The following is a 25,493-nucleotide window of genomic DNA, read 5'->3' on the forward strand; positions in this document are numbered from 1 at the left end:
CTGTGACTCACATATTTCTGATTCCATTGCATAGTTACCAATGTTGTTTTAGTATGATTTAATCATGCTAATTGTCAAAATGTAGCTTGTTTGTTGAAAATTCAGCCAATATCCATCACCTCTAGTGAAATGCCTGCTGACTACCAACAACAGCTAACCACTGAGGGTTGCTGCGGGGGATTGTTGAGGTATCCTGTTAGGTCATTAAATGAGTCAGTGATGATCGCTAACAGCACTAAGTGAGTGTAAGAGCATGCCACGGACAGTTGACTAGGGTGGTCTTTCTCCTATCAGTATTATTAGAGTAAAAACAAACCCAACACTGAGTAAGGTTAAATGCAGGGAGGCAGGGCCAAGCAAAACATAGCGCGGCCCTGAATACATGCCTGAGAATGAAAGCCCTATCTACTCAATATCTATTAGAAACTGCTTAGGGAGTGTTGCCGTCAGATAATGAGAGACTTGGACCTGATGAACCTACTTGAGGGGAAACAGATACTAGCAGAAAGGTGTGTGTGTGTGTGTGTGTGTGTGTGTGTGTGTGTGTGCGTGTGTGTGTGTGTGTGTGAGAGAGACAGAGAGTGAAAGTGTGTTTACAGTAGACGAGGAGAGGAAACCAATGAAACGCCCGTCTGCCAGGAGCAGAGCCAGATCCTCTCAAGGTGAACCCCAAACTGATTTCTACAGCTTACGGCGGTTTGCCTCGAGCTGAGCTGTCTAACCAAACTCCGGCTGAAAGGGCTACCGCAACCTCCAAATGTGGTTCAGATCTGATAACATCAAAGACCAATTCCAACATAGTGCTTTAAGAGTCCTTGAGCTTTTGATTTCATTGTAATACATCAAATCATTTCATGGCGCCTCAGGAAAAACAACGCCCCAAAAAAGTACTGAGAATTCCTGCCAAAACTGACTAGCCAAAAAAACCGGCTGTTTGCGTGTCAACCTGTTCATTTTAAAGCCAAATCAAAAAAATGTGGTGGCCAAGTCTAACTGAACGCATTCACTGACAGTATAAGCAGAGATGTTTTTGGGTAAAGAGTTGATCGCGATCAGCTGTACGGCCCCGCCAAATGTAAATGTGGAAGATTTTCAGACTCAAAACACTACTTTCAGTTTTGACAGCTCTGGGGAAAACTAGTGATACTGCCTTGTGGTTGTATGTCTCCGCCAGCCAGTGAAGTTGCAGTTTACATCCATGTCTGTCCAAAATGTCATCACTTCATCATCACTTCATCCTGTTAGACATTTGAATCCAAGTGGACGTTTGTACCAAATTTGAAGAAATTCGCTCAAGGCGTTCCTGAGAAATCAAGAGAATGGAACGGACAGGAGGTCACAGTGACCTTGACCTTTGACCACCAAAATCTAATCAGTCCAAGTGGTCATTTTGTGCCAAATTTGAAGAAATTCCCTCCAAGCATTCCTGAGAAATCGTGTTCATGAGAATGGACTGGATGGACGGAAGTTAGGGATGCTCATTTTGAAAAAAAATTCTTAACCGGTAACCGACCCTCGTTAACCGATTATTAACCATTAACCGACAAGATTTGTGCCTCGCATGCAACGGTGTACCAGCTGCAGGAGCATAACAGATATTGGTTGACGGGAGTCCTCAGTTCACCCCTCTGGGAGCGTTAACTCAGCAGCTAAGATGCTGCGTGTAGTGTTGCGGACATGCAGCCACTTTCCCAGTAAAAGTCTCCACCGCACATTTAGTTTAGTTTAGCAGGTTGTCAGCTGTGTGTCTGCCCGGCGTAACAATACTTTGTCTGGCTGGCATAACTTTAGCGAGTGTCCAACAAACAGTGTGTGTATTTGTGCTACATTAGCAGCTCTAGCATTGCCGGAGGCTTCGTGCTTGCCGCCGCACATGTAGTCTGCGTAACTTTAGTGAGTTTCCAACAGACCGTGTGTGTGTGTGTGTTGGCGGTGAGTGTGAGGTTGTTGGTGGCGTTCTAACTGTGAATGTAGGTGTAGCAGTGTGTGTACAGTTTACTTGTCGGTGGATAAATGCTACGAAACTACAACTCCTCCGCTCAAGCGAGCCAGAGACCGGAGCCGACTTCCTGTATCCCGCAACTCCGGCTCTGCCTCTTAAGGTGGGCTGTTAAGGTGGACCAGCTTTTCTCCTTAAAGTGACGAGCCGCTCCTCTGATCCGCTCAGCTTTTGAGTGAATTATTAACATTTCTTTTAAACGTTTTAACCGATAGCGTTAATCGGTTAAAATGCTTAATGTCGGTTAACGGTTAAACCGTTAATTATGGACATCCCTAACGGACATACAGACATACTGTGCGTACGGGTGGACGGACGGACGGACAACCCGAAAACACAATGCCTCCGGCCACAGCTGGCCACAGTTGCCACTGTTAAAGTTCTGTGTAGTAATTAAACCCAACTAACATTATGAAAACACATGAACTTGTTAAGAGTGAAATTTCAGTCAGGGAACATATGCAGAGTATACCCAGCTCAGTTAGCAAGAAATCAGCAAGAAACCATTGCCCTTTGTTGCATATTTTCTTGGTATTTTCTGCATTTCTTTACAGGTTTTTTAATGCACAAATTGAAAATGTGCATAAAAACAGGTGGATGGAAATGCACTCAATGTAATTGCGTGCGTGGGGTTCCAAAGTAAAGTTGCCACGACAGTAGTATAGTACAGTAGTACATGGCGGCTGTGGCTCAGAGGGTAGAGCAGGTTGTCCACCAATCAGAAGCTCGGTGGTTCGATCCCCGGCTGCTCCGGGTCACATGTCGATGTGTCCTTGAGCAAGACACTTAACCCTAAATTGCTCCCGAAGGCATGGCCATCGGTGTGTGAATGAGTATTTAGATTAGATCCTGATGGGCAAAGTTGGCACCTTAGCAGCCTCTGACATCAGTGTGTGAATGGGTGAATGCTGACATGTAGTGTAAAGAGCTTTGAGTGGTCGAAAGACTAGAAAAGCGCTATATAAATGCAAGTCCATTTAGTATGGAGGCTCGGTTACTTCCACCCTCAACTCATATTTGTCTATATTTCATCAGCTGACAAATATTGGGCCTGTGACCAGGCAGTTCTTTCCAGCGTGCTGAACGTGAGAAAAAGGCAGCTTGAATCAGTAGATATTGGTACCACACAGCCAGCAGTAGAAGGCAAAGCTGTCTGATAAAAAGAGCCGCAACAAAAACAATAAAACAAACAATATCGTAAAACACTTAATAACAGAGCGGTGAGAGATCTACTGGGTGGGAACAGAGAGGGAAAACAGTATCACCAGCTTCTTTTTGGCCTACCGCCTGTTCCCAGCAGCTTGAAAATGTACCTTTATAATAACTCAATGTTGTGAGTGTGTCTTACCTCGGTCTTCTAAATATCAGGCCGTATAGCTGGCAAGCCAGGCCCACGGTGGGGGTGTAGATGATGGGCATGAACCTTTCAATGTCTGACGTTAGCACGCGATAGAAGAGTTTCTCGTTGCGGTCCTGGAGCCCCATCAGGAACACATATCTGGGGAGTGACAGAGAGGAGCAGGGAGGAAAACACAGCATGTTAATCTGTAACATCTTGAGGACTCGTACCTGCTGAACTGCGGAGGCGTTTATTAAAGTCAGATGGTGAAACCTGTGTGTTTGTGTGACATGTACCAGGCAAGATTGGAGGAACTGCAAGGAAAAACTTGTCAGAGAAAAGAGAGAGGCAAAGGTTCAGATTTTCAGTATAGAGACATAGAGAGTACATCCATATGGATACAACATGCAGTGAGGTTAAAAAAAAAGCGAGAAAGAAGGAAAGAGAAGAAAGCCAAATGATTGGAAAAATACACAGAATAAAAATCAGCCCTCCAGATAGCCTACACAAGCTCTTTGTTCTGTAGATTGACCGGGAACGGCAGGGTTTGCATTTAACCCAAATTAAGCAGAGCACGCCAGAGAGGGCTCTATTCCTAATCAGAGAAGTTTCCATAAAGCCAAGAGCACAAGGTGCTTCTTGTTGAGGGGGATAAAAAGCATGCACGGCCTCCCTGCTGTAGGTTAGGCCGCAGCAGCTGCACAATGCACGGTGGTGACAGTTGCTCTTGAGCAGTACTGTTTTCATATTGGTGAAGGGAATTAGCTTCTGCCACAAGCAATTCATCACATGAAGGGTCTCTGTACGCCTTACAGTATGGAGTTCAGATTAATTTAGCCATAGATCGATTATTTGCCAAAGACTCAAGAATGTATGTTCCTGTTCTTAACGGTTAACGTTATAAAATATGTTTGTTTTTCCTTTAGTTACTGACAGAGTTTACTGAGTTGTCATGGAGATAGGCCATGTGATGACAACCGTGCTATCTCCATGAAACTGAGCAAACTCCATCTGCTGAGGAAGACCATGAAATGTGGCGGAAAGCAAAACAAAATTATGATGTCAGTCTGTATCATGATGAGGTCCGGCAGTCAGTACATCATGTCTCTTTTTAGGGAGAAGAAGAACATCATTACAGCGTGAATGTCAAATTATGACTGCATATTAGCTCATACTAATGATTAATCATTTGCAATGTTGTCTGGGAAGAGTATTTCACTCCCTCATTTTAATCATCATGTGGGCAGTGTTGTACCTTCCAGAAACTTGGGGGAGTTATGAGAAACAGATTGGAAAGTAATGGTAAAAATAGATGCAACAGAGGCTAAGATTAGGGATGAAAAAATTAGTCAATATTTTGATTAGTCGACTGACAGAAAATCAGTCAATCAATTAATCAAGAACTGTTTTGATAATTAATTGTTTAAGTCGTTTTTTAAGGTAACCTGCCAAATAGCTTCTCAAATGTGAGAATTTGTTATTTTTCCTTGTCTTACATTATAGTAAACTCAATATTTTGAGGTTTGAAAAAGACGTAGGTGATGACGACAGGACGTAGGCGATGACGACAGGATGTAGGTGATGACGTCGGACGTAGTTGAAGACGTCGGACGTAGGTGATGATGTCGGATGTAAAAGAACACGACGGGACGTAGGAGAGGACGACGAGACGCAAGTGAAGACGACGGGACATAGGTTAAGACAATGGGACGTAAGTGAAGACGACGCGACGTAGAAGATGACGGGATGTAGGAGAAGATGCCGGGATGTATGTGAAGATGACGGGACATAAGTGACGACAAAGGGACGTAAACATTGGACATGTACTGTATGTTTGACATTTATTACAATTTATGACAGACTTGGGACATTGTGATGGACATTTTTCATTATTTTCTGACCTTATATGGACCAAAAGATTAATCAAATATTTGAGAAAATGTAAGTAATTATGAATTAATTGACAATTAAAGTATTAGTTCTTTGCAGCTCTAGGTGAGATATCTTTTAATTCATAGTATACACCAAGATTATTCTCTCAGACCTCAGAAAGCTCCCTCCAAAGCCATAGACTTTAGACATTGAATAATAATAATATCAATATTATAGAACTGCTTTCATAGCTAGAGTGAAACCCTGTTGTGACGAGCACAGTGATCTTGTAAAATACTGTAGCTGAGGTGCCCTTTAAGAGTGAAAAGTAAAGACATCACAAAGACAAAAGTTTAAATTGTGTTCGCATCACAACTAGCTTGAATTATAACATTTTGATGACTTCACTCCCCGAAGTCAATCAGCTGCTCTGACTCAAATCCCCACATTAAATCCTAACACATCACTGCAGTGTGCTATTGTTTGATTTCATGCTGGCAGATCATTAAGGAACATTTCCTCCTCCATTCTTAACCTTAAAAGGCGTGAGCACAACCCGCACCCAGGAAACAGGAATATTTACAGTACACACTTCTTTATAAAGCAGGATCCCTGCTGACGTACTGATGGCAGTGTTTCCTTTAAAGTCAACCTACTGAAGCAGCCAGGACATAATCTATCTCTGTCTTCATCTATTTCAGCACGAGCGATCAACTGGCTCCTTTTAAACCCGTTACTGCTTTTACTCCCCTTAGCTGTAGCATTTCATATACGGCACTATTTCAGTTGGCAAAGCCTTTGAACATCCATTTCCTCTGTTGACGACACAGTCACTGTAGGTACTTAACTCACTCCATCATCTCCGATCATAAACTCATGTGCTTGCAGGGTTGTTCTCTTTGCCATAATCTGTCGCAATAATTCAAAGACGAGACTAATTCCGCTGGGAGAAAAAAAAATGTCAAGAGTCTAGATATCTGATTAAAATAGCGCGGGTTATGGCCGTAAAAAAGTACATGACAGCGTCCAGCAGTAAATACCAAAGAAGGATTCAGAGTGGGGGAGACTGTGGGTAAACACAGCAGTCTTGAGCAATAGCGGTATTTAATCCACGGGAGCAAAGCCCAAAGCTGGAAGGCACTCGAGGCCCAGAGACAGATTGTCAGTGACATTGATGGGGCATGGGAACGGCGGTGACAAGCTCATAATGACTGGATGTTGATGCTGTTGCTATGGTGGAAAACGAGGCGGCATTTAAGGAGCTGTCTAGTTCCTGTTGACCCTAAATCCTGTCTCACAAGCGGCTCACTCATCCTTGACATGAGGAGTGACAGCTGATGGGACGGCTGACTGAGAGCCGGAGACACGAATAAGACGCAATTTCACAGTCAGATAACATTCAACACTCTAATTCAAAACAGTAAAACAGGCTTCAGGTTGAGGCCTGATCCTGTTGATCAAAGAGCCCAGACTGAAACGTTAACATGAGGCAGATTCATTACATAATGCTAACAGCTATGACTCCTAAGCGTCTAATGAAGCATGCAAAACTGAAGTTTTCATTCGGTCGCTGTGGAGGTTAGAAAAACACTCGTGAAGGAGAACAGGGAGGAGATGGAGAAATGGGAGGGAGGGGGATCTGGTCAGTAAGATATACGGCGTTAGGAGATGTAGATCTCTGAGGGCTGATTGCTAATCTGCCTCTCGTGTTTTGAAGGCTTCCAGATGTTGCACAGAGGCAGGGGGAATCCTCTGGGGGAATCTGTCGAAATTCAACTCTCTACTGCTTTGAAGCTGATAAAAAGATACCACGTCATGGTAGTTTCTGTCTGTGTGTATGCGTCTGTAAGCCTCACCTGTCCAGGTCGTCCCTCTTCATGTCGTAGTTCTTGAGCACCCGGAGCACCTGGACGTCCTGGCTGATGAAGCAGGGGGGCAGCAGGCCGTGGATCCCCAGCTGGAGACGCTCCTCCAGGGAGAAAGCCAAGCCCTGCGAACACACACACAAACCACATCCATTATCCTCCACCATCCTGACATATACAGCGACATCCATTATCCTCCACCATCCTCCACCATCCTGACAAATACAGCGACATCCATTATCCTCCACCATCCTGACATATAGAGCGACATCCATTGGGTGTTAAATGCCTTCCACAATCATAGTTCAGGAGAGGAAAGTCTTATGCACTGAGTGTCGACTGTGTTTTCCCAGCTGATTTTGTGTATGAGTCAGCCTGAGTCACTAACCTTTAGGTATCTGACTCATCATGACTGACCAGTAGATATAAAACACATGAATGTGGGGTCGTTTACGTAATCACATTTGGCAGGTTGTGCTGACTTGGGATCAGACGTTGTAACTGATCTTTTTTGATATTGCAAAAGATAAGAGATTCTAAGAAAAGATCAATGACACAAGTTTTGGTATCTACTTCCATAGTGATGGATGACAAACTCTTCTAGTTGTCATCTAATGCGTTCACTACTTGTTATGTCCTCAGTGTGGTCATGTTGTGTCCTGAGGTTTCTTGTGTTATTTTAGCTCAAAGAGACAAATTACTTTCAACTATATTGACATGGCAATTAAAGGAATATTTCAACATTTTGGGAAATATGAGCATTTGTTTTCTTGCCGAAAGTTAGATGAGACGATCGACACTACTCCACTCAATATAAAGCTACTGCCAGGAGACATTTAGATAAAGTTAGCATAAAGACATACAGTACAACAGCTACCGTGACTTTGTCCAAAAGGTAACAAAATCCACCTACCAGCACCTCTTAAACTTAAAAAAATGAACTCGTTATATCTCATTTGTTAAATCTGCAAAACAAGTTGTAGTCTGAGACCATTTTTTGGGCCGGGGGGGCTGTGACTTCCTGGAGCCATGTCATCACAATGGAGGTGTCAAGGAGGGTGGAAAGAGGAGATGCCACGTGTCATCATATCTTTTGGGGTATAACACATGTGCAGTAAAATCTGGTCCTGCACTCGCTGAAATTGAGTCAAATCGCAATGCAAAAAACGCAGCTCCAGTTACACCACGCGTGTGTCATACCCCCAAGACCCGTGTCCCGGCCTCTTTCAATAGGCCTTGGAGGTTGCCAGGCAATCAGCAGAGACTCCGGGATTCCAAGATGGCGCCTATTCATTTCAATGAAAATTGCTCACTTCCCACATTAGCCCAAGAAAGTTTTGGCCCTTCCATAATTTAGAAAATCACTTTTTCTAGGCTCTGGGAAAGTTTTACAAATACAAAGCCCTCATCGATTAAAAATTAATATTTGACTTTATTTGAAGAGAAGAGAGCTGAGTCGGTCAATCTTCGTTCCTACTCTCACCTATGGTCATGAAGGCTGGGTTATGAACGAAAGAACTAGATCGCAGGTACAAGTGGACGAAATGGGTTTTTCTCAGGAGGATGGCTGGCGTCTCCCTTAGAGATAGGGTGAGAAGCTCAGTCATCCTTTGCATTGAAAGGAGCCAGCTGAGGTGGTTCGGGCATCTAGTAAGGATGCCCCTTGGGCACGACCAGCTGGGAGGAGACCCAGGACTAGGTGGAGAGATTATATCTCAACACTGGCCTGGGAACGCCTCGGGATCCCCCAGTCAGAGCTGGTTAATGTGGCACGGGAAAGGGAAGTTTGGGGTCCCCTGCTGGAGCTTTTACCCTCACGACCCGACCCTGGATAAGCAGTTAAAGATGAAGATGTAGAAGAAGACCTTATTTGCAGTTCAAGGTATCCTGGCAAAAGTTTTCCAGACCCCCCGCAAGGGATTATAGTTGCAGTATTCCAGTTGGCCACAGGAACAAATTGGTGGTATCCAATGATAGTATCATTAGAGGTGCTGTTAGCCAGATTTTTTTTTACCGTCACCCCTTTTCCAGTCTTTACGGTAAGCCAACCATCTTCTATTTAATGGACAGTGGTATCAATCTTCTCATCTAATCATCGTCAAGAAAGTGAATAAGCGTATATCCTGAAATATTGAACTATTGCTTTAAGTTTTGTATCTTGAATATGGACAGTCCAGACGTCCAGAAGTGTATTCATGGTAGATGTCTGCGTACTTTGCACCGAGAAGTAGATTGTTTCAACAGTAATAAAATACAAATTCAAAAAATAATTTTAATTTGGTAAAAAGATATTTCATTTCCTGCGTGTAAAGCAATCCTAATCATGGTCGATCTTGTTGCCCTCTTGGTATTTACCCCCTCTCTGGAAACTCTGTTTGAACTTTGAACAATGGCATATTTAGGAAAATATTCACCGATCGTTTCTGTTCAAACATTCCTGAGTGATGAGAGAGGTGGCGTGTCAAACTTGTCCTCTGTTTGGCCGGGGTGTTTGCTCTCGGAGGGGCTCCCTCTCTCAACCGGTCTGAGTTCAGAGAGGCTGCCGCCGGCTCACATTCTAGTGCGATGTCCACTTTCACCAGTGCACATCCTCAAAAACACACACACACAACAAGGTCGACACTAATAACCCGCTTCACTTTGACCTTTACTTTGGCTTTCATCTTACTCACCCCCCTGACCTCTGATCGGGAATATTGAAAAACATGCACACGTTTAGTGTCAGGGCGGTAACCCTGAAGAGTCTGACCTCTGACCTGTGAGGTTCTTACACAAAGGAGACAATGATCTCACTCAGGAGGTGTCGTTTGTTGATAGGACATCAGAAAGTGGCGACAGTGTGAGGTTGAGGTACTTCAGATGCAGATATAAAAAGATGGAGGTTTGTCCCCTAATTCACCCATAACAAGCACGAGTCCAAATTTAAAATGGGAACAGCATTATCTACTATTCTCTGCAAGTGAGGCATGATACGGTAGGCATTTCCATTTTCTCTCGGTCCAGAAAGACCAGCGACCCGGTGAAACCTCAGCCTCAACATGCCAGCTACTGTTGCCGACTAGTGAGACAGAAGCAAAGCTGCGCTGAAAAGCCTCTCTCATTTGGATCCCATCCCACGGATGCTTAGCCCGGCCCGCCACAATTTTACAGCGTTTCCAAGCCACCGGCACTTTCTGTGTATCTGGTTGTGTTAAAACAGTTCTGGGGTCATAAAGAAATGTGCTTGATCACACGAGACGCGCTGTTAGAGGGAAGTAGAAAAGCATACGACACAGAGTGAGGCATTTTGGGATCAAATTTGGCGGTCTTGACGTCAGCGCTGACCACCGACGCGCTTCCAAATCTTTTTAGTCCTACATTTTGTTAAACAAAAAAGCAGACTGCTTTCTAAATGTTGGTTTTAGATTTAATCTCAGTAATTCTTGAGGGTAATGAGGCTAAAAAAGGAGGGAATAAGGGGAAGGAAACACACGGCATTTCCTTTTTGGCAGATCATCTAAAGAGTTTTATGTTTACTTACCGTCTACAAGCTATCAGGAATTACTGTACATCATTACATAAGTTAACACAGATAATATAAACATCAATTTACACAAATTTTAGTACTAAATTTTCTGCATGACTAAAAAAAAGGGCATCGGTTATTTCAGGCATAAAAGTACAAGTGCCGATCCGTCTGCCGTTCGCCGAGACTCGGTGCAGTCTGTACTTAACGGACCTGAAATAGGCAGAAGCAGCTCGGAATTATAACCTTTCCCAATTATCAAAAAAGATTTTTTTTTTTATTTTTCAGAGAGCCAGCTGGTCACATCAGACGCCGTGTGTGTTTGGCACAGCAGCTGGTTCCACGATGCACCGCTGGTCTGCTTGGTCTGCTGTTCTGCCTCAGCTGACCATGATGGGACACATTGGGAGAAAGGAGTCTTAAAATACAAGATGCAAACTGAGCTTAATACGAGGTTGTAAAACGAGATTCATTCCTCACACAGGCTCACGCTGCTCTTTCATTAACTGACAAACACGCTTCTTGTTGTACTATTTCTGAGAAAGAATTTGCTGATCCTGACACAACTCACACTTTGCCACTAAAATGTCAACTTGCAACTTGCACTTTTTAGCTTGTAGCGGGCTCAGTTTTAAAGCTAGAGTGAAGGTAAAAACCTAAGTAATCCATCGGTACCAACCATGTCATACTAGCTTGTCGTGAAGGAGGTTAAACAACGCTCCAAACTTATGCTAAATTTTGACGAGGAAAGACTGTCATGGCCATTTTCAAAGGGGTCCCTTGACCTCTGACCTCCAGATATGTGAATGTAAATGGGTTCTATGGGTACCTACGAGTCTCCCCTTTACAGACATGCTCACTTTATGATAATCACATGCAGTTTGGGGCAAGTCATAGTCAAGTCAGCACACTGACACACTGACAGCTGTTGTTGCCTGTTGGGTTGCAGTTTGCAATGTTATGATTTGAGCATATTTTTTATTGTAAATGCAGTACCTGTGAGGGTTTCTGGACAATATTTGTCATTGTTTTGTGTTGTTAATTGATTTCCAATAATAAATATATACATACATTTGCATTAAGCAGCATATTTGCCCACTCCCATGTTGATAAGAGTATTAAATACTTGACAAATCTCCCTTTAAAAGGTACATTTTGAACAGATGTACGATTAATATGTGATTGATCGCGATTAACTATATGGACAATCATGCGATTATTTGCGATTAAATATTTTAATCGATCGACAGCCCTAATTATCAGCAAAATTTATTTAAAGTATAAAAGTAAAAGTATTCCTTGTGAGTGTAATATTATTATATATTATATGACTGGATGGTTTAAACTGAGTACAAAAGTTCACTCTGAAATATGGTGGATGTGATGGAAGAACAAGTATGTCAAAGCAATACTTAAAATACAGTGTTTATCTACTTAGTTTCTTTACACCAATCTCACGAAAGATGAACTACTTACAGACTTAGGACTTACACGGAGCTCTATAACAGGCCTTTCTCACAGCAGACATGTTGGCTCGTCACAGTAGAAAAAGCACAGGTGTTACTAATAACGCTAATGATGGCTGCTGTTGTATTCAAGTGTTCCAGTGAGAGTGACAGTGAGCCAGCGTGCACGATACCAGGAAACCTAAAATCAAAGCAGCTAAATGGAATTCAGCCATCAATCATTTTATTCTTTACACCTGTGCTTTTAGTACTGTGTGAAGTCAAGGCCTATAAGCAGACATGTTTCTACTTTTAGACTAAAATTCATTTTCAATCTTCCTTCAAGAGATATTGCCTTATTGACGTCACTTTCACACACTGTAATGTCCTGAGAATCGCTGTCTGTCTTTTACTCTCTTTGGCTCCCATGCAACAGCTTTCCTCTCCCAATTCTGTAACGTCCCTATGTTTTTTATGTTCAGTTAATTAAGTCATACCTCATAAAGACGAAGGGAGCTGAGGAGGCTTTTTTCCCAGTATGGTCAGTTTTGAAGGCGTGTGTGTTTATTTGTATTAAAAATTTTAAATAAAACATTTGAAAACCAACAAATCTCATATCAAATAATCCAGCAGGTGCTGTGCCATGCAGATGTTTTTCAGAAACGGTCTGTTTCAGTCGATCGTTTTTGTCAGATGCTCTAAAGAAGAAAACATATAAAATAGACTCATCGTATATCACAGCCAACAACATGGATGAAAAGACCCATGAAAGCGCTCTATGCCTCATTAAGAATAATTACCCCCACAGCTCTACGACGCCTCAAAGGCTGCCAGTGTCACATGTGAAACAGATACCATCTATGGAGCCGGGCCCAAAATGACCAATTAACATCCCTCCACAAAGGAAGCGGGCAGCTTGGCCGTCCAGAGGGGGAAACCCTGGCCTGCAGGGTGACTTTATGATTGAAGATACGGCTGGTTGGGTCAGGGCCGGGCACTGGTGATGGAGGGAGAAAAGAGCAGGGGGGGGGGGTTGCATGGCATGGAAGATTAGCGGGGCACGGTTCGTAGAATTTGGCCGGGGAAAGCGTGGGAACCGTTGACGCCAGTTTTGACATCTCTTTGACTTTTGACTTGAATGTTGGCTTTGAAACGCCTTTGTCCTCGGCATGTAAATAGAGCTGCCACTCTTCAAACCCAAGGTCCTCTCTGTTGGACTCTTTCAGTCAACGTGTCCGTCAGCCAGGCCTTCTTAGGCATCAAGGAAGGACATTGTCTCAACATAGTCCAGGGTAAATACACCGCAAGAATGGTGATCCAAGATGGGTGAGCTTTCATCTGACTGTTGAAATGTTACAACAGCTTCACACCAAGAATGTTTGAAGCAGTGCATTTAAACTCTGGTGCAACTTTAGTTTGGCAGAAAATGACCCCGAATTTAATCCAGCAGTTCTGCTCCCCAAAAATATCTAACTTTCCACTCATATTAGGGCTGGGACGATACACCTATCTCCCGATTCGATACCATCACGATACTTGGGTGCCGATTCAATATGTTTTGCAATTTTTAAGTATTGCGATTTGATATTACGATTTATTGCGATTTTTGTTAACTTTTCAAACACTAGACCATGGGAAAAAGTTGAATCATACACTTCTAGGGACTTTTACTTTGGAAAAATGTTTGATTTTCAGCCTGTATGTAGTCAGAGATGTCCTGAAGTCAAATATATCAGTCATTGTCAGGAATTATTTTTTTCCAGCAACCCAAAAATCAAAGAATAAAGACATTTCCCTCACAAATTAGTGGTATTTTCTTTTTAATTTATAAGGGACATGTAATGTTTTATGCTTCTGGTGAATATAATCTAATCAATCTTATTTCCATATATGTATTTTGTATATACAGTTCCCTTTGTTAACACCTTATTTTGAAAACCGGACGTAGTCCCACATGTATACTTCCTCTAACTTCTCCAAGGTGGTCTCTAGCTCTCCCGTCAGCTCCGTTCTCTTTATACATCCATGGTCAGCTCCATCGAGGCCGTTTGAATGCATTTAACCGTGATGTCTAGCTCTGCTTTTCCTGCAATGTGTGAAACACAAAGTGTTTCCATACTTTACTGTACTTTCTCGTTGCGGCCGGCTGCGTTTTGTTTTGGTTGACGGATACGGAACAGATATGATATCACGTTACCCAGACTACAACAATAAAAGCGGTAACTTCCTTCTACCTCCACATAGACTCAGATGAAGCAAATATATCGGTTCTGGAATTAAAAAATATATTTCAAAATAGTAAAAAAAAAAAACCATGAAACATAGGTGAATTGATTTTTTTCCCACCCCTAACTCATATGTGTGCATACTTCTGACTCCTTGTTCATTCTGTTATCAGTTTCTGGTTGGCTTGTAATTTAGAAATATGAACCTAAACAATTCAGAGCTTTATCAATCATAAATAGAAGAAATGTCAACATTTTCCTTGACTGTATTTTTTGGTTTACATTCTTCCAAACCGAAGCACGGTGACAAACATACACACCCACACATCCAAACCTCAAAGCTAACAAAAACGTGTACACACAAAGCATCCCTATGTTTGTTTGTCTGAATACAGGTTTGTGATGTTTGACTGCTATAATGCCGGCTCTCTCTCCCCTCAGGAGCCCGAAACTGGGCCGGGCAGGATAAACCCTAGAGAGCTTCCACATGTCCACGACCACATCTGAAGTGCCCGCACCCAGTGCCAACACATGTGACGCCCGCAGCGCCATGTTCCAGAAGCCGTGGTAACAACCCAAACCTGTAATCTCCCCACTGGCCAGCGCCACCCCTTTCACCTCGGACTGCTGCCATGCCCACCCCGAAACATTCGGCGGAGAGGAAACAGCTAATTAGCTCACCAGATGCCCAAACAAGAAAAGATGAAAGTACAAGTTCTTTGAAACTGATAAAATGCATTTCTGTGCTTCCCAGGGAGTTCAAAGGGTGGGTTTGCTGCGACTTTCCAGCGTAAAGGTTTAGAAATTTAAACATTCTGCTACCTCAACCTTTTCATTTCCATCAGCCACAACCACACAGAGCTCAGTCTAACGGCTGAGCCACTCCTTTCATTACAGTAGGAGCGTTCCTCGATCTGGACAGACTTCAATTCCTAAATGTCACTGCCTGGTTTAGAACATGCTCCAACATTAACGCTGTTCTGAAACGTTTCTCACACACTTTTATTTTCTTTTAAATGTATTCTCATATTTCACTTTCTGTGTGAAAAGCATTCAGGGAGTCTGATGCAACTTCCTCCACTGTGCAGTGACAAATTGCAAACGTGAGTGCAGCAAATGTCTGATCTTTCACTGACAAAATGATATTGACAGGACATGCAGTCTAAAGGTGACAGTCAGCGGTTGTCATACTGCAATAGGTAATGCAGAATTTGCCTTGTCCAGACGTGCAGTTGGTGCGTACAGTGAGCAGATGAGTACGTTTTACATCACACTATATTGCCATAAATTAGACCTGCTAATTCATTTACAACATCACTTACAATGGCCTGATGCAACCAGTGACACACTGTAAGAGCTAGGGATGCACCGATACCGTTACCGGATCAGATATCGGGCCGATACTGACTCAAATAGCTGCATCGGATATCGGTGACAACAGGTTTATATACTATATACATTATATTATATACTGGAATTTTTATTCCTGTTTAAGTTTTGACCAATTTGTTGCTGCATTAAAAAGGTTTACACTTGTATTGTAATTCATGTTAATTTTAAAGATTTTTTTACCAAGGTTCTTGTGTACAATTTATTATTTTAATAATAAATAACAATTCAGTAAATGTATATCTATGTATTTATTGGCCACATTTTGTTTACAAAGTACGGAAAGCAATGTTTAAGTCAGGCCCAACGTTGCCTAACACATAATAGAATGATCCCAGTCACTTCCATACAATGAGGCAAACAGCTTATTAATTAAACACTGGTATTGGATCGGTACTCGGTATCGGCCGATACCCAAAGCCCAGGTATCGCTATCAGTATCGGGATTGAAAAAGTCGGATCGGCGCATCCCTAGTGAGAGCAGTACTTTGGTTGCAGTACAGCTTTGTCTCACGGTACATATCGTCATATCGTCCAACACTATTTACCATGCAATTCTGAACATTTTTGTAGTATCTTAAGGAAAATGAAAGATCATATGACATGTGCAAAGCACAGAACATTCCTTAAACATTGTTTTTAGAATAAATTGAAATCATCTCTTCCTTTAGCGGTGACTCTATGAGACTAAATAACTGGTTTAGAAGGACAGTTTTGTCAATGTGCTGACAAAGAAGAACTCAAACCAAAACTTTAAACCCTAAAAAAACCTTTTCCACTTTCGGAGGAAAGTGATGTAATTCCACACAAAGCCACGATTGATTCAGCTTGTGAGATTCCCAGATAAGACCGGTGGAGGGGACCCCCTTCCAACACACAAATCCCACTTCCAAATAAAAATGCCTCACTCCGTCTCCTTTTCTTTTCTCTGAGCTTTAGCATCAATGGAAATGCCCTCTGCTCCAGGAGAAACAGCCCCTATTGAGAGAGACCTGAGCCCGACACGATAGGGAGGCCTTTTCCTATTGAGCCTCTCTCGACCGCAGACGCAGATCAGACACGGAGACAAAAGCCCACAGGCCTTCAACAGGGAGAGGGCTCAAATGTTTGGCACTGAGATACGGCCTGGCAGAGATGTGTGTGTGGCTACAGAGCACTTCTCTATTCAACGCTGTGTGTGAGAGAGGGAGGGCTTTCTTTTCATAGCAGACAGAGCTGAAGCACTACAAGAGACGGCCTTCTTGTATGACTCGTTTATCAGTAAAAACCACTTGCTGAAAGTGATGTATAGTGATAGCCATCTTAACCCCGCTTCCCCTCATTTATCTGTCTTGTATTCATGTTGCATTAGTGCCACTGTGGCTTCTTTTTTTTTTTTATGAGTTTCTGAATGTAGAACTTAATGATTCAGGTCAAGTCGACTATATTTACGAGGCATCTAGATACAAAATGTTCCAGTGTTTCACGAGGTTAAAACAGAGCAAAGACAAAGCGAATAGGCGAGCCCGTTACAGTAAAAGCAGGTGAACCACATCAGTCACACTGGAAAGTAATAAAGAGTTTTAAAAGGTGTTAACGCATGTCTTTGATCAACATATTAAATGCAGGAAATTAACATTTGGGTGCCAAGTCAAGCCCAAGTAAAGTAGAATAAAGTCAAATTGAATAATAACTTGTGAAGTTAGCAGTGGAGCTCTTTTGTTTCACTATAAAACACTGCGGGAAGTCTTTACATCCAAATGTAATGATCTGAGGTTTCAACGGTTTGTCTGCCTACTGGTCTACACAGCCAAACACACCTTTCCCACATGCTCATGCAAAGTGACTGGCTTCTGCTAAAAGTATCTGTAGTATCTGTTGTCAGGAAAAGAAAGAGTTGATTCGGGGCACACATTTTTAATCTTCAGGCTTTGGGAGGATATCAAGTCTTTTTTTTTTATTATTTGAGTCCATACCTCATCATCGCAGTCGATGTTACTCGTGTTACATGGTGTTCATGCATACGCCAATTACGTGACTTGCCCACCGCCCCAACCGTCGTTTTGCTTTTCTTTAAAAAATAAAACGCCGGGCGCCTGGGTTAGCTCAGTTGGTAGAGCGGGCGTCCATGTATTAAGGCTTGGTCCTGACCGCGGCGGCCCGGGTTCGAATCCGGCCTGTGGCCCTTTCCGCATCCACTCTCTCTCTCTCCCCCCTTTCAAGACTCTATCCACTGTCCTGTCAATAAAAATGGAAAATGCCCCCCAAAAAATAACTTTAAAAAAAAAAATAAATAAATAAAACGCGGTGTTATGAATGCATAGTCATACATAGACAACGGACGCTACAAACTGAAACTGAAAGTGTCTGCTCCGTATGGAGTCTCAGCACAAAGTCAATTTTCACACACAGGATGGGAGAGGTTGACCGACAAGACGATGGCGGAGGATTTGGTGTCAAAGCAAAAAGCAAAAGCGTCTATTTGGCATTATTTCGGATATAAACCCAATGCTATAAGGGAACCATAACGGCCGGGTGGAAACCTGCGGTCCTGCAGCGAAAGCTCGTCCGGAGAGGCCAGACTCATCCAATGCTAAAAATCAAAGTAAGCGCTCTACATATATTGAGCATCATCTTTATGGATCATAGAAGATTAAGAAGATCATGAAAAAGCAAAGATCAAAATCTCGGTGTGGGTGATTTAAGGACACAAATGTTTGAGAAACATCCAAAGACTCTAGACCACAGAATGATTCATGAACAAACACATTTTTAAGGAAGGTCATATCACTGACATGAAGTCACATGCAGGCTGAACAAACCAAGAAAAGCATTAATTTACTTCTCTTGTTGGCTTTACATATCTCTGACTTACATTAGCATGTACTATGGTTTTTATAATGGGTGGATTTACCCTGGTCAAAGTGTGATGGTACTATATTTTCTATAATGTCACCACTTGGAGGGTAGAGAGTGGAAAAACTTTGTGCTGGCAGTAAAATGGAGAATTTCTTTTGCGGTTGCCAATGTTAAAATTTGATTTTGAAATGAAACCGTGGGGGGGCTAACATTTGCGTAACATTCAACAGGACTGTGAGAAAGTCATCTCCAGCGGTTGAGTTCGCCCACACTTGTTGTTGTTACACCATAGACCGGTGGATCTGGATTCACTTCTGCTGGTGATGTCAGAGCTCCTCACACCAGCGACCTCTCTGCAGCTGACCAAACAGGCAACGGAGGACGGCTGAGGTTGTTCCCATAAACACCGCCATCTACTCTACCCCGCTATTATTACCGCCACGTGTTCTCCCCACACTGCTCTACGAACTGCAGCATACAGTACAGTTAATCAACTGGTGCAATCAGCTGAAAAGAATGTTTTCTATGCAAGAAAGGGAAACTAACAGAAAGATGGAGATTTGGACATGTCCTGAAAGTAAAGAGGTTTTGTGCCTCGAGGGTTCAGACATGCACACTTCTTTATTCTTAACAATATGTGCCCCAGACATGCAGAGTAATCCCTTTTGGAAACCAAACCTTATGCAGGAGATCGGTAAATATTGAGAGTCAGCAGAAGCTGAATTAAAAGCTTGCTATCGCAGGAAGCCGTCTGATGAGTTTGTGACCCGCGGTGGGGGAGTTTCTGGCCAACAGCTGGAGGAAAGACTGAGTCATACGCCTCGCCGTCTCCCTCCACGCTCCACTGTTTATAAACACACACGTCCCGGTATACACACAATGCAAAACTTGTGATATTGATGCAGATTTAAGGCCAAGTCTTCATAAATACACACCGCCTCGTACATACAGTGTACACACAGGTAGGTACACTCTCCGATGCTTCATAAACACACACATACAGCCTCCTTAAACCCTGATTCAGGACACAAACTGAGAGTTAATCCTGCCGCAGGAGCAGACCCACACTCCACGACATCCTCATTGTCCAGCAGCACACCGCGGTGTCCTCTTGTTTGATCAATATCGACATGTGTGTCTAGACGCTGTAAAAACAGCTGGTGGGGGTAAGAGAGTGGATAGCCCAGTGGAATGACAGATTTATCCCATAGTTATCATAGCTGGGATTAGAGGAGAGAATCCAAAGATGAGAGAAACGGCAGCGTGACGAATGACAAAAACAGAGAAAAGAGCGGGAAAGAAAGAAAGAAAGAAAGAAAGAGGCGGGGGCGCTCTTTTATGAGGGTCAAAGACAAACTGATTAGGCGGCCAGCATCTGGCTGGTGTTGGTGACTGGATGTAAAGGACCACTCAGACCGTGCCAGTATTCACAGCTCTTTGAGGGCTGTGATCAGCCAACCGACCGGGCTCGTTATATAACAGTAAAACCACCAGATAACTCACCACCAGCACCACACTGAGCTCAGCCTCTCTCTGGTGCTGCCACGTAGAGAGAGAAAGAAAGATGCAGTGACGTGGTTTGGGCTGTAAGCAGAGGAATCATTTAAAGCTGTACTAGGCAAGATTTGGTACGATTAGACTTGTTTTAGTTTTCCAAAAACTGGGACTTAAAAAAGGAAGAGCGTCCCGGTAGCACGTATCCACCACAGAGTGAGGTCACCAGCAGTGATCTCCCCAAAACACAGGAAGCAATGAAGCAATAAAAGCACTTTATCCACAGAAAGGCACACTCATCAATGATGGTTGAACCTCTTCAGTGTCTACTACTTCACTACAGATTTACATGTCCTTTCATACAGATGTTCAACTCACATTGAACTCATCTGATAGCAATATGAAGCTGTGCACATGTACCCAAAATCATGTCAAGTGTTTCTGTTGTGGGTAATCTCTGTCATCACATATAGCCCAGTGGTCTATATCATGCAAGCTGTGTCATATACACCAATCAGCCATAACATTATGACCACCTGCCTAAATTTGAGTAGGTTCCCAATTTGCCGCCAAAACAGCCCTGACCCGTCGAGGCGTGGACTCCACTAGACCTCTGAAGGTCTGCTGTGGTATCTGGCACCAAGCCGTCAGTAGCAGATCCTTTAAGTCCTGTAAATTGCAAGGTGGGGCCTCCGTGGATCGGACTTGTTTGTCCAGAACATCCCACAGATGCTCGATCGGATTGAGAACTGGAGAATTTGGAGGCCGAGTCCACACCTCCAACTCGTTGTCATCCACATGATGTTTAAGAAAACGTGATTCATCAGACCGGGCCACCTTCTTCCATTGCTCCGTGATCCAGTTCTGATGCTCACATGCCCATTGTAGGCGCTTTTGGCGTTGGACATGGGTCAGCATGGGCACCCTGACCGGTCTGCGGCTATTCAGCCCCATACGCAACAAACTGTGTGTTCTGACACCTTTCTATCAGAATCAGCATTAACTTTTTCAGCAATTTGAGCTCTAGTAGCTCTTCTATTGGATCGGACTACACGGGCCAGCCCTCGCTCCCCATGTGCATCAATGAGCCTTGGGTCTGACCCTGTCGCCGGTTCACCGGTTTTCCTTCCTTGGACCACTTTTGGTAGGTCCTGACCACTGCAGACCGGGAACATCCCACAAAAGCTGCAGTTCTGGAGATGCTCTGACCCAGTCGTCTAGCCATCACAATTTGGCCCTTGTCAAAGTCGCTCACATCCTTATGCTTGACCATTTTACTGAATCCAACACAAAGTACAAAGTTCCAAATGTTCACTTGCTGTCTAATATATCCCACCCACTGCCAGGTGCCATGGTAACAAGATAATCCATGTTATTCCCAAAAGAGAAAGAAAACAGGTGTTACACCTCTATAGTGCAACCTTTAATGGTCTGGTCTTAATGTTATGGCTGATCAGTGTATATCCCATGACAACCAATCAAGCCTAGTTAGATATGTATCAGACCAATCAGCAAACTATGGGGAGCATTTTCCAAATTGCTAAACCTCATTTACATTTAGATTTTGGTGCCGTGGACAATGAAACATTATTCTATTCTGAGGCTCAAATTTCCTCAGAACATTTGACATTTGATTAGAAACACTGATACCATGTTGAGGTCTGATTAAAGAACTTGTTCAGTGACCTGGTCTGGTGTTGTTCCCATTGACCGTTGTTTCCATCAGTTGGAGAAACAGTTAATGGACCGATATGTAATATATTTACTGTAATAAATCATAAATGATATGTCATCAGAGATTAAGGAAACATGCTAAATGGAAATACCGGCCTCTCAGACATAACGTCTTAACAGAGATAACGTTAACGTTAGATTCTACCCGACCTGAAAGTCTGGGCACATCTCTCTGTGGTCTGTGTTCAGTTGGGTTATCAAAGCAGCGAGTATTTCAGGATGCCGGTCTGGTCTACACTTGTACTATGACTGCAATGTATCTGGCTCTTTTCTGGCCGGCGATCAATAAATTTAGGAATTTCTTGCATGAAAATGTGGAAGTTTATAGGAACTAAATATGTAATTAGGAGCTTCAATCCAAAATATTGGTGTTGGACTTTGAAACCTCCTTCTGGTCAAACTATTGAGGAGATGGAAAAAGAGAAAGAAAACAGGTGTTACACCTCTATAGTGCAACCTTTAATGGTTTCCGGGCGGTGCACAGCCGAGGCACTCGCCAAACCCAGCTTAGTGACGTACAGTATGATGTGTTCTTGTGAGTTCTCAAACACTTTTATATCACAGTAAGTGGGTAAGTATGTGTTGGAGGAGTGATAAAAGGGAAGAAAGAGGGCGTGAAGGGCAAAATAAATGCATTCATTCAGACCAGTATGTGTGCCTTCATGCTCTCTCTCTCTGCATTTCATCTGCAAAATATACAGCAGCCATGAATCTGAACGGAGGCGAGCACCGGACTGGTTATTTTTTAAACACAGATACTGACCCTCATGCTCAAACTGTTGACCCGTCTCCTTTAACTCTACAGAACCCCCAGAGAGTTTTGTCCTCCTCATTTACAAATCATCTCCATCCATCTCCTCTGTCTTTTCTAGGAACCACCTAGGAAGACAGAAAGGGAGGAGAGAGTGTGTGTGTTTGTGCACGCCTGAGAGCACGGCTGCCGTCAATCATGTTGCACTGGATGATGGGATATCTCTCATACAATGGGGGGTCTCGGGATCAGTGTCGGTGTCAATCATTCAAATGATACACCCAGATGGAGTCAGACCTTCTTGGGTTTCAAAAAGTAGGTTTGGTGGTAAACTTAAACCCCATCTCTTTTTAAGGAGCTACATATTGGAACGCACGCTCCACAGGAATGCATTTCCTGATTTTCAGGAAGCAAGTCTAACGGCATCACTGCACTCATTGTTCCAAATGGCCATAGCAGTCATCCTACACTATATAAATTCTATAGGCATCAGCAATCAAGTGGAAACAGTAGCAACATAAGACGGCCATCTATCCTGAAACAGTCGTCCTTCTGCGGCTACAGAGCAGCTCAGATATGGCCTCACAGAAATGTGACCAAACCAGATACTCATAATAATGAGACTTTGAATATATAGTGCATTCACAAAACAGCTCCATGTGAGGACTTTTCATCATGACATACAAACCATTTCATTCTCAAAGATGTTATTATAATTAAAGGATAAGAACGGCAAACAGTATTTTATATTTTGACTACATTTTTAATCTATAAATTGTCAACAAATCCTATGAGAAGCATTAGTCCATCTCCAATTACTCTCTGAGATGGACACTATTGTCCCACAATGCAATGCACAATGATGGTGATGGAGATGGTGACGGTGGGAACAACGAAACAATACCGTACGTTAATAAATAAATAAAATAAAGTAATAGATCAAGGGAAATATTTTGGTTTCTACTGTATCTTCTCCAGTTCCATCCACAATATGATCTTGTATTACTACTAACAGCCAAAAAAGTATGAAGATTAGTATATAGTACATAGTTTTTAATTGAGCATCTTCTTCTCAAATACACAGAAATACCAGAAATTTGTGTCACCTGAGAGAGAGAGGTGAGTTTTGAGGTGCAGTGTGTAGGATCTGGCAACATCTAGTGGTGAGGTTGCAGATTGCAACCAACTGAAACTTCTCCTGCGTGCCGAGCTTGTCGGAGAACTACGGTGGCCGACGTGAAAACGGGAATGAGCCTATCTAGAGCCAGTGTTTGGTTTGTCTGTTCTGGACTACTGTAGAAACATGGCAGCCGACTAAAGAAAACATACGTATTCATATTTTATTCAATTTCTGGCGTGTGTGAGACGGTGAGACCATAGCATGAGACGGTGAGACCATAGCGCGAGGTGACACGGAGAGGCGACTGTTGGTTCTAAACAACGATGGCGGCTCCTGAAGAGGTTAAATGCTGCAGCAGCATCAGTTATATCGGAACTGGAGAGTATTTCTTCATTGAAAGGAGAGCAAAGAAGAGCGTTGTTTAAGTTAGTTCCACTTTCATTAGCTTGATTGACAGATGGTTCATCCAATCACTTGCCAAGTGTTTTTTGTTTTTTTTTAAAGTACCTGCCCTTTTCGAAATAGTTTCCAATGACGGCTTCTGATGGTTCTGTGACACAAACCATCTGACCGGTCAGGTTAAGGGTGTAGTGCCCCTGTAGTGAGTAGAGGTTAAGTAATTTCCTGAGGTTACTTTAGCGGAACGGTAACCTGAGTCCTTCAGCTGCGACCTGACCTCACTAACCATTCTTCTGTCAATGTGCTCATCACCATTTTCATCAAAGAGCTTTAAATCTAAACGCATCGCCCATCCAGCAGTGCTGATTTCTCTGACCCACTCCCCTACAAATGAACGTCCTCTGCTTACAGTAGATCTGCTTATGCTTAAGACGGGGACAAGCATGACAAATAGAATCATCTCTGTGGCTTTGCTTTGGAAACAGCTCAATCAGGGATTCCTCTGAAACGAGGCCAGGGAAGCACATCAGAAAATTCAGTGGAGCAGGCTGACACAAGGTTAGCACATGTTCACTGGAAGAAGTCAAAAACAAATGTAAGCACATGGCTACTGAAACACTTTCAAATTTCAGAGAATGTCAGTGTGTCAAAAGAGTCTGAAATGGGTCAAACATTAAATGCTTTCATATTTTTCGGTCAAAGCAAATCTCAACATTCAGAAGATGACAAGAGAAGGGTGCTTTCACAAGCCATAGTCTGTTTGGCTTATCCGAATTAGAGATTGAAATTGATGCTTTTGGTTCGTTGTCTGGTTTGGTTACACAGTGCACAAATTTAAGCGGACCAAATAAATAATTTAAATTGCTGAGGGGCATGAACAAAGGACGAATCCCTGCATAGAAGCTGCCACTTCCATGCAAGGAATCAACTTTATATTGCTATCAAAGTGTTCTCACTTTGACTCGGCACTGATCTACAGTGCGCACAAATCCCTTCTCCTCCAGTTTATCTTGTATGACTTTATAAATGTCACTATTTTTGTGGGCTTTATTTAGCATATTCTGTATGTTCTCTTCAGCCCAGGGTCAAGCAAACATTGGACTTCTGCAGAAGTTCAAGTCAGTCCTCTCCCACTCATATTAACCTGTCATTTACCTGTGGCCATCTCAACAAACACCCGCACAGGCAGCCTGCGTTTTGGTTTGGAAACGGTCCGAGACAACCTCTCGCAAGCAGTCTCGGTCCGGTTGCTTTGGTCCGCACCAGAGTACGATTACTGCGTTCACGACTGCCCAAACAAACCGCACGAGTTTGATTAAAACAGACTAAATGTTGGCTTGTGAAAGCGTTCTTAGTTAGAAAGTCTGAAGCAGCAATTTGACAATGAAGGTCAGCGATGTCTGTGCTCATTTCCCAAATTTGCTGATGCACACCAAACAGTGAAAGCAAACAAAAAGGCCTTCAAATAACCCTTTCCTCCTGGACACACTCTTTAATTTCAGAGCTTCACACATGCCA

The 25,493-nt window shown here is 43.0% G+C and overlaps 1 protein-coding gene across 1 annotated transcript in view; it reads right to left on the reverse strand.

Moving 5' to 3' along the window:
* The window catches only part of me1 (malic enzyme 1, NADP(+)-dependent, cytosolic), a 97,277-nt gene that overhangs the window by 51,715 nt on the left and 20,069 nt on the right, over positions 1 to 25,493 (reverse strand). Inside the window, 2 exon segments of the mRNA XM_037785174.1 lie at positions 3,348 to 3,497; positions 7,067 to 7,200. Coding sequence (XP_037641102.1) covers positions 3,348 to 3,497; positions 7,067 to 7,200 — 284 coding nt within the window.

Source organism: Sebastes umbrosus, chromosome 11 (assembly GCF_015220745.1).
Source record: "Sebastes umbrosus isolate fSebUmb1 chromosome 11, fSebUmb1.pri, whole genome shotgun sequence".
In the NCBI taxonomy this organism is placed as follows: domain Eukaryota; kingdom Metazoa; phylum Chordata; class Actinopteri; order Perciformes; family Sebastidae; genus Sebastes; species Sebastes umbrosus.